The sequence below is a fragment of the Maylandia zebra genome, linkage group LG12 (assembly GCF_041146795.1).
Source record: "Maylandia zebra isolate NMK-2024a linkage group LG12, Mzebra_GT3a, whole genome shotgun sequence".
NCBI classification, from domain to species: domain Eukaryota; kingdom Metazoa; phylum Chordata; class Actinopteri; order Cichliformes; family Cichlidae; genus Maylandia; species Maylandia zebra.
The window spans coordinates 16,701,250-16,714,993 of record NC_135178.1 but is presented as its reverse complement, the minus strand read 5'-3'; the positions used below and the strand labels follow the sequence as shown (position 1 = coordinate 16,714,993).

At 40.2% G+C, this 13,744-nt stretch overlaps 2 protein-coding genes across 4 annotated transcripts in view; one reads left to right on the top strand and one right to left on the bottom strand.

Annotated features, from left to right (window-relative positions):
* The window catches only part of hspb11 (heat shock protein, alpha-crystallin-related, b11), an 18,397-nt gene extending 15,123 nt beyond the window's left edge, over positions 1 to 3,274 (top strand). Inside the window, exon 6 of one of the 2 annotated variants that reach the window (XM_004544361.5) lies at positions 2,144 to 3,274. In XM_004544361.5, the coding sequence (XP_004544418.2) occupies positions 2,144 to 2,146 (3 nt within the window). In that variant the 3' untranslated portion in view covers positions 2,147 to 3,274. Of the gene's footprint in view, positions 1 to 94 lie in introns of both variants that reach the window. The other variant, XM_076890782.1, reaches the window with a different exon arrangement.
* lzts1 (leucine zipper, putative tumor suppressor 1) overlaps positions 1 to 13,744 on the bottom strand; it is a 17,559-nt gene extending 3,815 nt beyond the window's left edge. Inside the window, exons 1-5 of one of the 2 annotated variants that reach the window (XM_004544362.4) lie at positions 13,521 to 13,744; positions 3,366 to 3,712; positions 3,142 to 3,270; positions 645 to 707; positions 46 to 205 (exon numbers count right to left, since the gene is read on the bottom strand). In XM_004544362.4, the coding sequence (XP_004544419.1) occupies positions 46 to 205; positions 645 to 707; positions 3,142 to 3,270; positions 3,366 to 3,596 (583 nt within the window). In that variant the 5' untranslated portion in view covers positions 3,597 to 3,712; positions 13,521 to 13,744. Of the gene's footprint in view, positions 1 to 45; positions 206 to 644; positions 708 to 3,141; positions 3,271 to 3,365; positions 3,713 to 5,108; positions 5,465 to 13,520 lie in introns of those variants that run through there. The other variant, XM_004544363.4, reaches the window with a different exon arrangement.

The window sequence follows — 13,744 nt, the reverse complement described above, 5'->3', positions numbered from 1 at the left end:
ATGTATTTTAAAGCATCAATCCATGCGTGAAATATAGACGAAAACCTGAAGTGTCCCGCTTGTCTCTAATATTTGGATTGCTTGCTTTCTTCAGAGGACAAAGGATGTGGTCCAGGCTGTTGTGGCCTGTCTCTGTGGATGAAGTCCTTGTGGGATTTACGCACTTGAAGGCAGTGGAACGGACCGATGACTTCTCAGCAGAAGTCTAGAAGAGTGAAATGGCACACAGTCAGGGCTCTTCTTCCCTACTTTTGTATTTATATTCACTGGGTTCCTCTTAGTTAACATCACAGCCAAAAGCAAGTCCTTTTTCACAGAAGTATAAAGGGCTGAGGATGAGTCACATTCTTAAACTTAAAAATCATAATGACTGGCTTTACATAGATAAATATTGTCACATGCTGGAAGTCCGTACAAATGAAAGGGATAGATTTTTTTTGTGTCTGTCTTTTCATAGTAGAAATAGAACCACTGAAGCGTGCAGAATTGCTTCTCTACAAACTGCCGGTATTAAAAGATACACAGCAGTAGTTGCAGGTAAAATTCACCAGACTGTCAAAAAAGGGAAAACTCATTTCAAAGATGAACTTATACTCCACATGCCCCATCTGGGCTGTCCAAGAATGTCACAAGCAGTGCCATACCTTCGCTTCTTTCTGTCCTCTTTTCCTTCCTTCTGCATCCCATATCTCTCCTCCATGTGCTGTCTGAGGGAAGATGAATAGCCCTTTTCAGTGATATTAATAATATGAGCTATTGCTGAAGTGTAAGAGGTAAAGCTTGTGAACTCAGCATTCTTTCACACTGACTTCATGGCTGGGATGCCTTTCCTTATGTTTTTTTCTTTCTATCTCTCAAATTCTCTTTGGCCCTTGATCCCTCGCTTTATTTTTTATTTTTCCTTAGTCTGTGCTGTCTACTTAAATCCCACCCTTCCTCCTCCTCAAGGTAGCCAAGCCCCGTTCATGAGGCCTAAAAACCTATAGAAGACGATGCTGTTTGCTTTGGTATTCTTGGCACAGAGAAGACTTTTCTGAAAAGATCAAGGCACCCTTAGGTCATTAACCTGGGAGGGAGTGATTAATAAGCTGGGAAGGTCCTACACAGGTTATGAGGAATAGCTGCTACTTATTAAACTACCTGCTGTGCATGTTTTATCCCCCACTTCGCTGTGAGGTTGTTAAAGTCTATTTCAGCTACTCAGCATGACTTCTTAATGGTTGTCAGGATAACCATAGCAACTGTTCCAGTTAAGGAAAGCACAGTGAAGCTACATTTTTTATAAGGGCATGAAAATACAGTACATCATGATCTCAATTAATATCTAAATGTATTACTTTAAACTTATTTGCTTGATGTTGTGGGTTGTCAAAGATGAACGCAGCAGCATCTAGGATTGGAAACTAAAGACATATGAAACTGTGTTAGAGTTTAATTCTTTTTTATGATGGCCAACAGCAAGGGGGTCTCTTTTTGAGAAACAAAAGCAGACTGGGCAAAAGTCAAATCCAGTCTTTGCTTGTGACGTTGCCTGCTTGGACTTGATAAACCATAGACTGACATCACAATGGCTCCATACATCTTCCACACAGGAGCCTATGACATATACAGTCATGTATAAAATTAAGTTTTTCACATTACTCTATGCAGTCTACGTAAACCCTTACTGCTTCTGTAGGAATTATGAGAGTAATTAGCAGTCAGGTGATGCTAATGAAATATACTCTGTTAATTTACCATCAGCTCAAGTGTGGGTGCCTCTATAAAAGCAGAATTTTTAGTGTAAATGCTCCAGAACAGCAAGTATCAGCAATGATCTCAGTAAAACTATTTTTGTTGCCCATCTTTATGGTTATATGGTCTATGGATATAAGGCCACAATCTGAAGTCTGTCATTATACAGTGAGAAAGATTATTTACAAGTGCAAAACATTCAGGACAACTGTTGGTCGTAACAGGGCGGAGGAGGAGGAACAGGAGAGGATCTTCCACCTCCAGGTCAAAATGTTTGGCCATAATGCACAGCATTATGTTTGTTGAAAACAGAACACAACATTTCAGCCCAAACACCTCATAAGATCTGTTAAACACAGTGGTGGAGGGCTCATTATTAGGGCTTCTTTCTTTTGTTCTTTTTCTTCAGTAATTGAGGGCATGCAACAGGAAAATGACCCCAAGCACGGCAGCAACTTTTCAACAGAATGGCTGAAAAAGAAAAGAAGTCCAGACCTCAACCTAATTGAAATGCTGTGACGGGACCTTAAGAGAACTGTGCATAAACGAATGAGCTGAAGCAATGTTGAAAAGCAGAGTGGACCAGAAATCCTCCACAACAAGTGGAAAATGATTACTTCAAGTTGTTGCTGTTAAAGGTCTTTCTACAAGCTACTGAGTCGCAGTTTACCCCGTTTTTCCATGGACTGCATAGAGTCCTGTGAAAACTTTCTTTTTCACCTGACTGTGAAAAAGAACTCAGCTAGCAACCAGTTAGCGTCATGCTGGAGGGAGCTGCCAGCCTGACTGTGTCTGATGTATAAACTGTATAAAAGAATGAGATAGCTGCTGTAATTTCAATTAAGTGGATTGTGGGCAGTGGCTGTGAAGCCTGTGGGCACCATCGTCTTGGATATATTGATCACCTTGGATTAGAGGATGGAGCCGAAGAGGAAAGATGGTCGAATCTGACTGAAAACCAATCATTACAGTAGCCAAGCTCTGCTTTATTCTTTATAATAAACAATGCAAGACCTATAACATGAAGCTAGTCAAGGAAACCATACATCTATTAGAAAAAGGTTAACAGAGATAATAAATTACCGTAAGCTAAATTCTACATCAGGTTCTTTTTGCCACCTGCTGGCCATATGAAAAATGCAAGCCCAAGGGACATCTTTCCCTAAATTAGCCCCACCTTTCATAAACATGGGCTATACCTGCTACTTTATTTACAGTTTTTTTGTTGTTTTTGTAGCCTTGAGCACTAACTTGTAGGCGTCTGATTGCCTAGCAACAGCTGTAATGAGAAACAGCTGGAATAAATCGGTTAATTTTTTTGTGCTTAACCTTTTAAATCTTGTCTTATATTCTAAGAATAACACGATTAAGCATGGAGGAAGAAAACAACAACAACACCAGGCTCACCTTCTCAGTCACATTTCCAGACATGAGCAGCAGTTTTGGTTGCATCTGCCCATCAGATTTCCCATTTCTGTTTACCTGTCCCTCCGCTGATCTCTCTCTGTGGTGCGTTGACCTTGGTTTATTGCTTACCTTGTGTGAAACAAAATAAATCTGTTACCCCAAAGCACCGTTGCATGTTGTAATTTTTTCATTCTCACATGCCATCAAAAAACACGTCATCTCACCTTAATATAAAAAAAATCTTCGCTTCTTCCAGACCTTGAGTGGGAGAGGCCTTTGGAGGGATGAGTGGAGGATGAGGAGCCCTGAGTGAAGCCGCACTTCAGTAACCCGTCAAGGTTGCAACCTCCACTCTTTCTGTGGCTGCTTGTTCCCTCCTTTAACCTGTGCTGAGATGCCTTGCAGTGTTTGCTGCCGAGGCTGTTGTCATTGAGGACACTGCTGACGCTACCCATGGTCCTGTAGGCAAGCGCACGGGCGAGATGCAGCTAAAGTCTAAATGGTGAGGTTACACTGAAGTAAGGGAAAGGTACATCTCGTGACCCCACGGAGGTTCTGTCAGTGGCTTCATCTGTGAAACAAGAAAAGGATAAACATAAAGGATGCACAGTATCATTAAACAGAAGATTTTTGTTCCATGGAAAGGATACAGCCTTATTTTAGTTTACTCAACTCATAGTTTACTTTTGATGCGTATCACTGTTGTTTAATTGTTGTTCAGTCTATTGTGCAGTGTTGAAGCAGGTGTTTAAATTTGCAAAGCAAACAAAGTGAAAAAAAAGTGTCTATCTTGGCACTCTGCCTGGCTGTGTATGTTTAGATTTATGACTCAGTTGTTAAATTTGACAAATAACCCTTTGGGTGCCCTTCCTCTAAACAAACTGGCAATTAGACTACTTACTGCCTTCTCAACAATTGGCTGGGGCTGCCATCTGAATATCATTTTCTATTTGCTATTGTTTTGGAACATATTACAGATAGACCGGCAGAAATTATGAAATAAAGATTAAGTGCACAGAACCTGTGTGAATTTATGTAGTTAATATTTTTAATTACAGTCTACAAGGACATTTATTTGCACAGTCACACGTAATGAGTGTGACTGTGCAGTTGTCCTCCTTTTCCTCGCCTTCTTTCAAAGATAACCAGACCCCAGATGTTGCTATCATGCTCTCTAACCCACAAGGGAAAAGTCCCCTCGGCAGCAGATAAAGGGCTCCTAGAACCACATGGTCCTGAGCTTTTAAGCATTTAATAATGGCCACAGCAACAAAGCCTGTGACTAACGACCTCCTATAAGTTATATATATCTAAGCTATTGCATTTGGCTTGAGTTTAATTCATAATTTATGGTTGCCCTCCAGTGTTTGTAAGGAAACTAACTCTCATTGTACTGTTTCTGAGATGCCTCATAGGGAGTGCTGATCAAGGCTGGGACTTTTTATTCAACCCTAAAACAAAAGTAAGGGAATTAAGACATTTAAAAAAATGTTTTTAAAATCAACAAGACACCAACTGACATAGAGTGGCATTCATACAGAAGAATAAAAGTATATTGGGCTTTTAAAAGAAATATTTTTTGATCAGTATAGATGAATACAAGAAAGGAAAGCACACCCAGAAATACACAAAGACCACTAATAATAAGAGACATCTTCAGCACTGCTTCAGTTTTGATTCTCAGTTTTGTTCAGGATAAAATTCTAAGTATATTCTACAAATTAAACATGTACTGAAAATGTTGAATAATGGCTAATGATGGTAAATTCGTACTCGCAAGAGTCTAAAGCGAGGCAGTCCTGTGCACCACTGTAGTAAAGAGTCTCTGACATGCCTGTGTCTGCTGCTGTTTTATTGTCCCTGAATGACTGCTGCTAAATCTAAACTCTAGCCTTCACCATCACTCTCAGATATTAGCATCTACCGCTGACATGGGACTGATGTAATGAACAATAGATTTTACTTACTGCCAGGTCAAACTAAACATCCATCTCTAGCAAGGCCGCTGCAGAGTCATCTATCCAGTCACCGAAGAAAACAAAAAAGCAGACATGTGTACGTCTCTGTGCGCGCGGGTGTGTGCATGTGTGTGTGTGTATGAACGAACAAGCAGCAAATGCAAACACTATCACCACGGCCAGGGTCTGCTAACTGTTTGTGAAGGGGGTGGATCTTCCTGCTTTTCTTTTCAGCCTGTAACCGGCTTTGCATCATAACTGACATGTAAATTCAAGTGTGTGTATGTGTGTTGTTGGACCTCCCACTCCTCTCAGGGGATCCAGTGTACAACATGTGCTCCATAGAACTGGCGTGTGCCGCTCAAGTGATTAACTCTCAGCCTTCACAAAAGATCTTTTACACTCCCCCCCTTCACAGTGCACCTCCCTCCACTCTGCACAATCACCCGCAGACACCCCGTTTGTGCATCCACTAACTGTGTTATGCCCATTCATCCTTCCCTCTCTCCTTTTTTTCCATCAGTCCCTCCCTCATCCATCCGTCCCACTTGGTGCCCTGCACCCACCCTGAATAAACAACAGTTCATCTTAAGGAGAAAAAAAGGCGCTCGCCCTCTGTCTTTTGGCTCTTTGTCTGTTGAAGTGTGCCTTCTTTGTGTGGACTCTTCTGTGCCAGTTGATGTATTCTCTCCAAACAGCCCAGGACCATATTTGACTGTTAAATAAATGACTAGTCCTCAAAATAAGAGCGCTGGAGAGCATCGGTTTTAGAGCGATTTACCACCATTCTGCCTTTATGCTGTTTATTCAGGCATACACCCACAGACCCACTCTTTCACACACAACTTTGCGTGTCAACACAAATTGCACACACTCTCTCTCACAGTGTCATTGCTGGAGTCCAGCTCTCTCTAAGGCAGTAAAGCATTCAGCATCCCACAGAGCCCAGACTGTTGACAAAAACCCTTGTGGATGAAATACAATCAAGCCCGGCAACAGGAAAATATACTAGGCACTGTGATCCACATAACAAAAAACAACAACAAGGGAGAAGATATGGCCTTTCTCTGCAACTGACAAAACAAGTTTAAATCTTACAACCCATTTTTGTCACAAGTAAACATATACTTTGTGTTAATGTGAGGAAGCAGAGTGCTTTGCCATGCATCTAGACAGAACACAGCAGATTTACTGATACTGATAATGTGAAACAAAAATCAATGTGACAAAAATCACTTGTTTAAAATTGAACTAATAGCGTGCTGTGCAAAGAAGCAAAGCTCTATACTATGGGCTCTGGATGTGCAGACAGAATTGCAGAAAAGTGAGTCATATTGCATCATACTGTCTCAAACCTTTCACCATAAAGTGTTTTCACAGTCTTTTTGCTCTTTATGTAATAATATACAATATTTCTGTTGATGTGCCATAATTTTTTTCAGCGAGGCTATTCACTCATGCTTTCAGCTGGCTGCCATTGTTCCTCAGTTAGTCGTGTTCAGACCCTGAAGCCTGCTTTCTGAACAATGATCCTGACATTTTACTTTTGTTACTACTGACATGGTACTCAGAACTGATCAATTTCACGTCTGTTTGACGCAAATATAACAATTTGAAAATCTTTTCATTGCCCCTTCATTCGAAAAATTTAATAAGCAATGTAAACAGTTGATTCCACAGCCTTTGAGGGGAAAGCGTGATTTAAGACCTCTGGTGTGTTGGGACTGGGGAGAGTGAGTGTGTGTGGATGCATGCAGATATCTAATCACATATCTGACTGCCTGCATGTTTTTCAGTGTCTGCACAAAAGAGTGTTGTGCACTCGCTTATTGTGTATGTCTCTGTGTGCAGGCAGGGGATGATGTGTGTGTGTGTGTGTGAGCGTGGGCGCTGTGTCATCTAACCCCAGCTGACCTGCTTGACACAAAGCCCTACCCCGCACAGGACCAGCTGACACTACACACCCCTATTCCCCACCCCCCACACCTCCACCCGAAAACACACTCACACATACATACACACACACACACACTCACAGAGCATAGCCAATCCATTAGCCCAGCCAATGGCAGGCAGCAGTAAGTGTGTTATAAACATCCAAGATTTATACCTGTCTCACAATGACCATGAAACTCTCCTCTGTTCTCACTGTACCTCTACACTGCCACTGTGCCAGATGGCATCTTTTTAATTCTCACTCTTTTTATGGTAATTTCTAACAGATGCATGGCTAATCTCTCCGGTTCACTATATGTTTTTTTAGGTCATTCTTGGGCAGCTTATTCTTCTTTGTTCTCTGGTGCATTCAACATCATCAATCTCATTTGTTTTCCTTACATTTCAGAGGCCAGCGTACTTAAAGTAAAATTTAAGCTACTAGTTCTAACTACTGTTTTGCTTTGCGTAAGGCTAAAATTCATTTAAGTTTTTGTTGTTTGAGGCTTTTAATGTAAGTTAAGCTAACTTTAATTAACTTGAACATTTGAACAAAACAAGTATTATCTTACCTAAATTACAGGTGGTTTTTTTTTTAATGATTGAATTAAACATGAAGTGGTCAAAGGGTGAGATATTTTGATATTTGGTCATTTGTATGACTATCAATTCAAAAATACTTCCCAGAATGCAATGCTCAACAATATCTTAAACCCCTCATCTGAACAAAGGCTACATTTTGAAATACAGCATTTCTATTCTATTCATGTTACATCACTACTTTTTTGGAGACATGTAAGGACACCATACAGAGTATCAAGAACAACAGAAGATTTATACAACAATTTACACAGAATATAAATTATTACTAAATAATGTACAAAATCTGCAGTTGTTGTTCTCTACCAGTAAAGATACCGATATTACGTATCGGTATAGGTCCGATACTGACCTAAATTACTGGATCGGATATCGGAGAGAAATATGTAGTCCGATCTGAAGTATCACAAAATCACCTCACAAAACTCATAAAACTTGGCGTAACCCAGCTCGGCGCATCGGAGCAGTATGTGTCACGTGATAGAGCGGCTGTTGGCGGTCTGTTGGAGCATTTGGAGCCTCGCTACATGCTTCCTAACCGCAGCATTTCATCTCGGCGAAAACTATCCCAGATAAGTAAAGCAAGTGTGTAAGTTCATCCTTGAATGTTTGCATAGTATTTCCACGTTAAGCTTAACAACTGATATGTTGAGCCACAGCTGGACTGACCATCGGAGTTCCATATTGAGGTGAAAAGGAAGCGATTTGTCCCGTACTTCAGCTAGAATTAAAAAATAAACACAAAGCTGGAGTTATTCCGTCTTTGCTGCTCAGTTGCATCTACTTCTCTCATTCACTCCCCCTCCCTCTCCTGTTATTACTTCAAACATGAAACTGATCAATGATCAGCTGATCGGCTTTTCTGCCACAAGTCTCGTCTTTCTTGTTTGTTTATCGCCCACTTTGCGCTAGAAAGAGGACACCAGCGGATAAACAACAGCAGCGCGTTAAAGGGTGAAAAGCTGTTGTTAAAATTTATTTAATATTACTTTCTAGTATCAGCTGATGTTTGCTGGTCATGATATCCGTTTGGATATGTGGTGAGAGGGAAACATGAAGATGAAACCAGGAGATGTCCTTACTGAATCATCAGAGCTGAACAGGTGATGGAGAAACAGGTTTACCCTTTAGGTGACATGAATGAGTTGAAGGGAAGTTATGAGACAAATAACACCAGGATCCTTTTCTATGTAGCTGACGGCTGGTAACTGTGCAGGGGCGGGTCTAGCAAAGTTTTGCCAGGGTAGGGCATTAACAGAAAAAGGGGGGCACAAAGAAATATTTTTCTTTATTATGTCATTTAAAAACTTTGAATAAATAATTATCTGAATCTTACAACAAAAGTGGTCACCTGATTAAATGTATAGAAATCCATTATTGTATATAGCAACTAATAAGTCTAATATACACCCTAGTAAGCTATAGTACTTTTTCCTTTGGGAAGGTACCATCTGTGCAGTCTGCAATTCTGTTGAAGCAAGATGTTGAATCTATTTAAATATTGTAGAAAAATAATTGATTTCTGTGCATTTGTTTTACACTTGCATTAAATTAAAGTTGATTACATCGATTAAGGGAAGGGGGGTGGTTCCCTAATTTTTGCTGGGAGTTGGCAACCCTATTAGTTAGGTTGCTTAATATTTCCACTAAGTACTCTTTAAAATACCAGAATAGGGAGGATGATGTTGGTTTAAATTTATTAAATTGATCAGTGTTGCTGAACTATAAAATGTTTTGGGTGGAGTGTATTTTTTGCATACAGGTGTAGCAGAATAGCTTCAGTGTCTTGTTTTTTTAAACTTGAGTATGAACTTATACAAAATACAGTAAGATATTTATAAAAAGAAGTTTTATTGATTACAAAATACACTGTATCGGATTCATATCGGTATCGGCAGACATCCAAATTTATGATATTGGAATCGGTATCGGACATTAAAAAGTGGTATCGTGCCATCTCTAGTAAAGTTATTATGCTCAAATTTGTATGCATATAATTTTTAATCTTAACTTTTGATTAAAAAAATGGAGATGCATGCAAACGCATACTATTTTAGCAAAAACTCATTTGTTACACAGCATGCATGCCTGCTTATCAGTGTATATTAAACCAGACTGTGATTTTACAGTCAGTATATGTCACTGAGCTTACTGTAGGTTTCCCCATGAGGAGCTGTAAAATGATAAATGAATTATGCTAAAGGCATTAGTGTGTCCCAACTTTTTACCTGTAAAATGTGGATTGCACTTTTATTGCTTCCAGCCACGTCAGTCTAAATGAATCTTTATAGCCTACGGTTCGATCCTCTGAATGCAAAATGATGAATGCGCTGCTCACAGTGTGATGTAACGCATTAGATAACTGGAATCAATCTTTGGCTCACACTAAGTAAATAATGGTTCACAGACAATGAAATGGACATTCCTATTATCCCAACATGACAGTGAAAATTAAAATCACCAATTACGGTGCGAAGAGAAGAAGACACAGTTTACATATGACAGCTGAGTATTTCACAGAGACTAATCGGTGCATAGGTTGAATTATTGAAAAGTAATACTCTTTCTCTGTCATTCTCTGAAGGCTGTCAAGGCCTCAGTCTCTCGTCTCTCTCTCTCTCTCTCTCTCTCTCACACACACACACACACACACACACACACACACTTTCTCTATCTTGTGTCTTTCTCACGAGACTGAGTTGTGGGGATGAGTAATGTGGCCTCCAGCAGAACATCAACTGGGAATGAAGTGTGGAACAGAGACGGTCATCTATCTTTCACTTTCACTGCTAACACATCTATCTACTGACCAAGCACACACACACACACACACACACACACACACACACACACACACACACACACACACACACACACACACACGATGACATCCAATAGCAGCTAATTGGGTAATCCTTTTAGTGCATTGTAAAGGAGATCGAGCATGAATAGGGCTTCAATGCTGAAGTGCAGAATACCAGACACTCATTACTGCCCTGAAGTAGGGAGATGGAATACCAGGCACAGAGAGAGGCACAAGCAGAAAGAGAAAGACACTGACTTGGAAGGACTGTGTGTGCGTGAGAGAAGGGTATTTATTCTGTGCAGCTAACATTGCATTATCCATTGACAACTACTGTATTGCCCAGCATACAGCCCATGTATCCTCTGTTTGAGATATAAGGGTCAGGATACAGAAAGAGGTTTAATTATGAATAATAAAAGTAAACAATTTTTGCACATTAATGTCATCTCAGTGTCTCCTTTTGAGACCAGGCAACTTTGACTAGAGCTCAGCTTTTAGTGAGACCCCCCAGCCCGAAATTAGATTGCATTCAGATGCTATTATGTGCATCCAAATGAGACATTAGGTCAACCAAACCATCAACCTCCATGGGTTTTAATAGATAAGGAGGTCGTCTGCACTATTCATTGGCTCTGTATGGCTGGCCAACTACTGCTCTTGTAGTGCGTGCATTTGCATAACCTTGGCAGTTGGAGTGTAGGGGAAAATGTATTTTTAATGGAGTCTAAATGGGAACCTTTAGTGCCGCGACAAGCATGGAAACTAATGCTCATGAATTCAAGAAGTCCTAAAATTAAATATCTCAAATGTCCTTTTATATTTCCTTATTGAGCTGCATCCGCCCATACTTGATTGGTTATTACCTTACAATGCGTTTCTGCACCTTTTTGTTGTAATACCTCAAACATGCGCAGTGCCATGGAACCAGTCCAAAAAAGGTTTTAAAGACTTGGATGCATCTTCTGTTAGATAGCTCTTATCAAAGTCCAGCTCAGCTGTCATAAAATATTAACTTCTCTGGCTTTTATTCCTCTCTAAAAACAGCAACTGAAAATGTAACAAATGGAAGCGTTTTTTTAGACGTTCTGAATTATTGCTCACCCATTACTCGCACATATACTTTTTCCATTACTTGTCACCCTGTCCCATTCGTGTGTGATATGACAGCCTTTTTATTATAAAACTCAAATTTGATCGATTGCCATAAAAGCTTTGTTGCGATGCTGTTTGTACATTAACGGAGGATTCGGAAAAAGACTTCATGGTTATGGTCAGAAATATAGAAGTCACACCGGCTAATACATTTTACTAGTGTCAGATCAGTTAGTTTGTACTGGTGTTATAAAGGTGTTATAACGCCTCATCGGGCTATATTTTGTATCAATGATAGGGCATGAGAACTTTCAGTATATAGACGTTTGGATTTCTCACATAGTCACACACACTTATTATGATATATCTTCGTTTAAGAAAGGACAACATGTATAGGTAGGTAGAAAAGAATGAGGCCTTTCCTGGCACTGAAGCCTGATGACCCCCAAAAGCTGAATACTCAATGATAAGATTGTCATTCTTGAGCATAACTGCCTCCCATCCTCCTAATCTTCTGTGGCTGTGCGTGTGTGTGTGGATGGTGTAATGTGGGAGTAAGAGGAAGTAAGGAGGAAGACACAATGAGCTCACTTTATGGGGGTCTATATCATCCCAAAAGCAGCTGGAGATATTTGCTGCAGGCGATACCTGTGCTCAGCTCCAAAATAAAGGCCCTTGACCTTGTTTTGCTACTTTGTTCGTTACAGGGAAACTTTTTTTCAGCAGTCTGACTTGGGATAATTGGGAAGAGCCATAAGTCGACATTCATCTGCTGTTTACTTCTAAACAGAAACAGTTTTATTCCTGAAAAGTTGACTGCTGTGGATGTTGGAATGTTGGATTGCCGTGCTTCTTTGGCAGAGCCTTCATTCACGAGTGGATGCTGGTATATAGGTATCTAGGACAGTTATTTTAAGAAGCATCTCCTCTAGCAGGTCATGACAGCTTCAAATGATTGTCACACGGTAATGAGCAAAGCATTAGTTATTGAAAAAAGCCAAAAGACAACCCAAAACAGAATCATCTGTCAATTCAAGATATTTACATAAAAAATGATCTCTGCTGTGCACATAGAAAACAAACAAACAAACATCTCAGTCAGTGAAATGACAGGGAACTGTCTATTCCCACTTCTTTTTTACTCTCACATTGCTTGGTACAATTCCTCCCCTGTGTTTTTCTCCACACAATAATTTGGTACAAACAAAGCTGAACATGCCTGTACAAGTGCCCTATACTTACCCACTCACCTTGTCACCTGCACAATGTACAAGAATTCATGTTCTCAGCAGGTCTCAACACATATCTCACTGTACGCGAGTGTGACAGAAACTGGGAGTTGGCGAAACAGCTCTCCTTCATGTGTTACAATTAATTGTATAAAAGAAACAGAGCAATATTTAGGAACCGTGGGTTGGTGGGGGGTTACTTTAGGTAATCACTGGGTGGGGAATACACTTGAAAATCATGTTGAAAACACCTATAACTACCAGCTTAGCCTTCAGGGGTATTTATATCCCAGGAGTTGTTGTGCTTATATCAAATCAAACCTCATGCTGGTCCCTATTATTTTAAGCTTTTTTTTTTTAAACAATGGTTTGCCCAGTAATGGCTGAGCTGAATGAAAAGAGCACGAGTGGCAGTTTTCTGGGTCGAAATCAGACATTTCATTTATAGCCAGTGTGTCCTCATGCACAGAGATGATTTCATTTTAAAATTCAGTTTGCATTTAACAAGCAAAAGCCTTGGACTGCTTCCATGCATAGAAACTTTGGAATTATTATTAATGCTAGCTGTAATTTGGTATGATCATAAAGTGATCCTAGTTCACCTTACTTAAACTTTGCAAATTGCACACTTAAATAAGGAGGAATCTGCTTGTATCCTGCATGAACTGCAAGGCTTTGAGCCTCGCACAAGTCTCTGCCATCATTTCAGATCTAGTCAGAAAGCCATGCTGTCTTTGAGTACCTGTAGTGGTGACTTACCTCAATTATTCCTTGCCTCCACAGTCTCAGTCACTTCTGCTTTTGCCCTGTCTCCCCAAGCTTTGTGATCTATGAGCAAACCATCCTTAGCCGAACACTGGCAGGGCTGGTGTGGGGAAAAAAGTGATGTCTGCTTTTGTTGTTTGAGGTCTCTTAGGTTCCTTTCCTCAAACCTCTTCAATACCTGGAACACTCAGTCCGTCCCGTCTCCCATACTCTCTTAC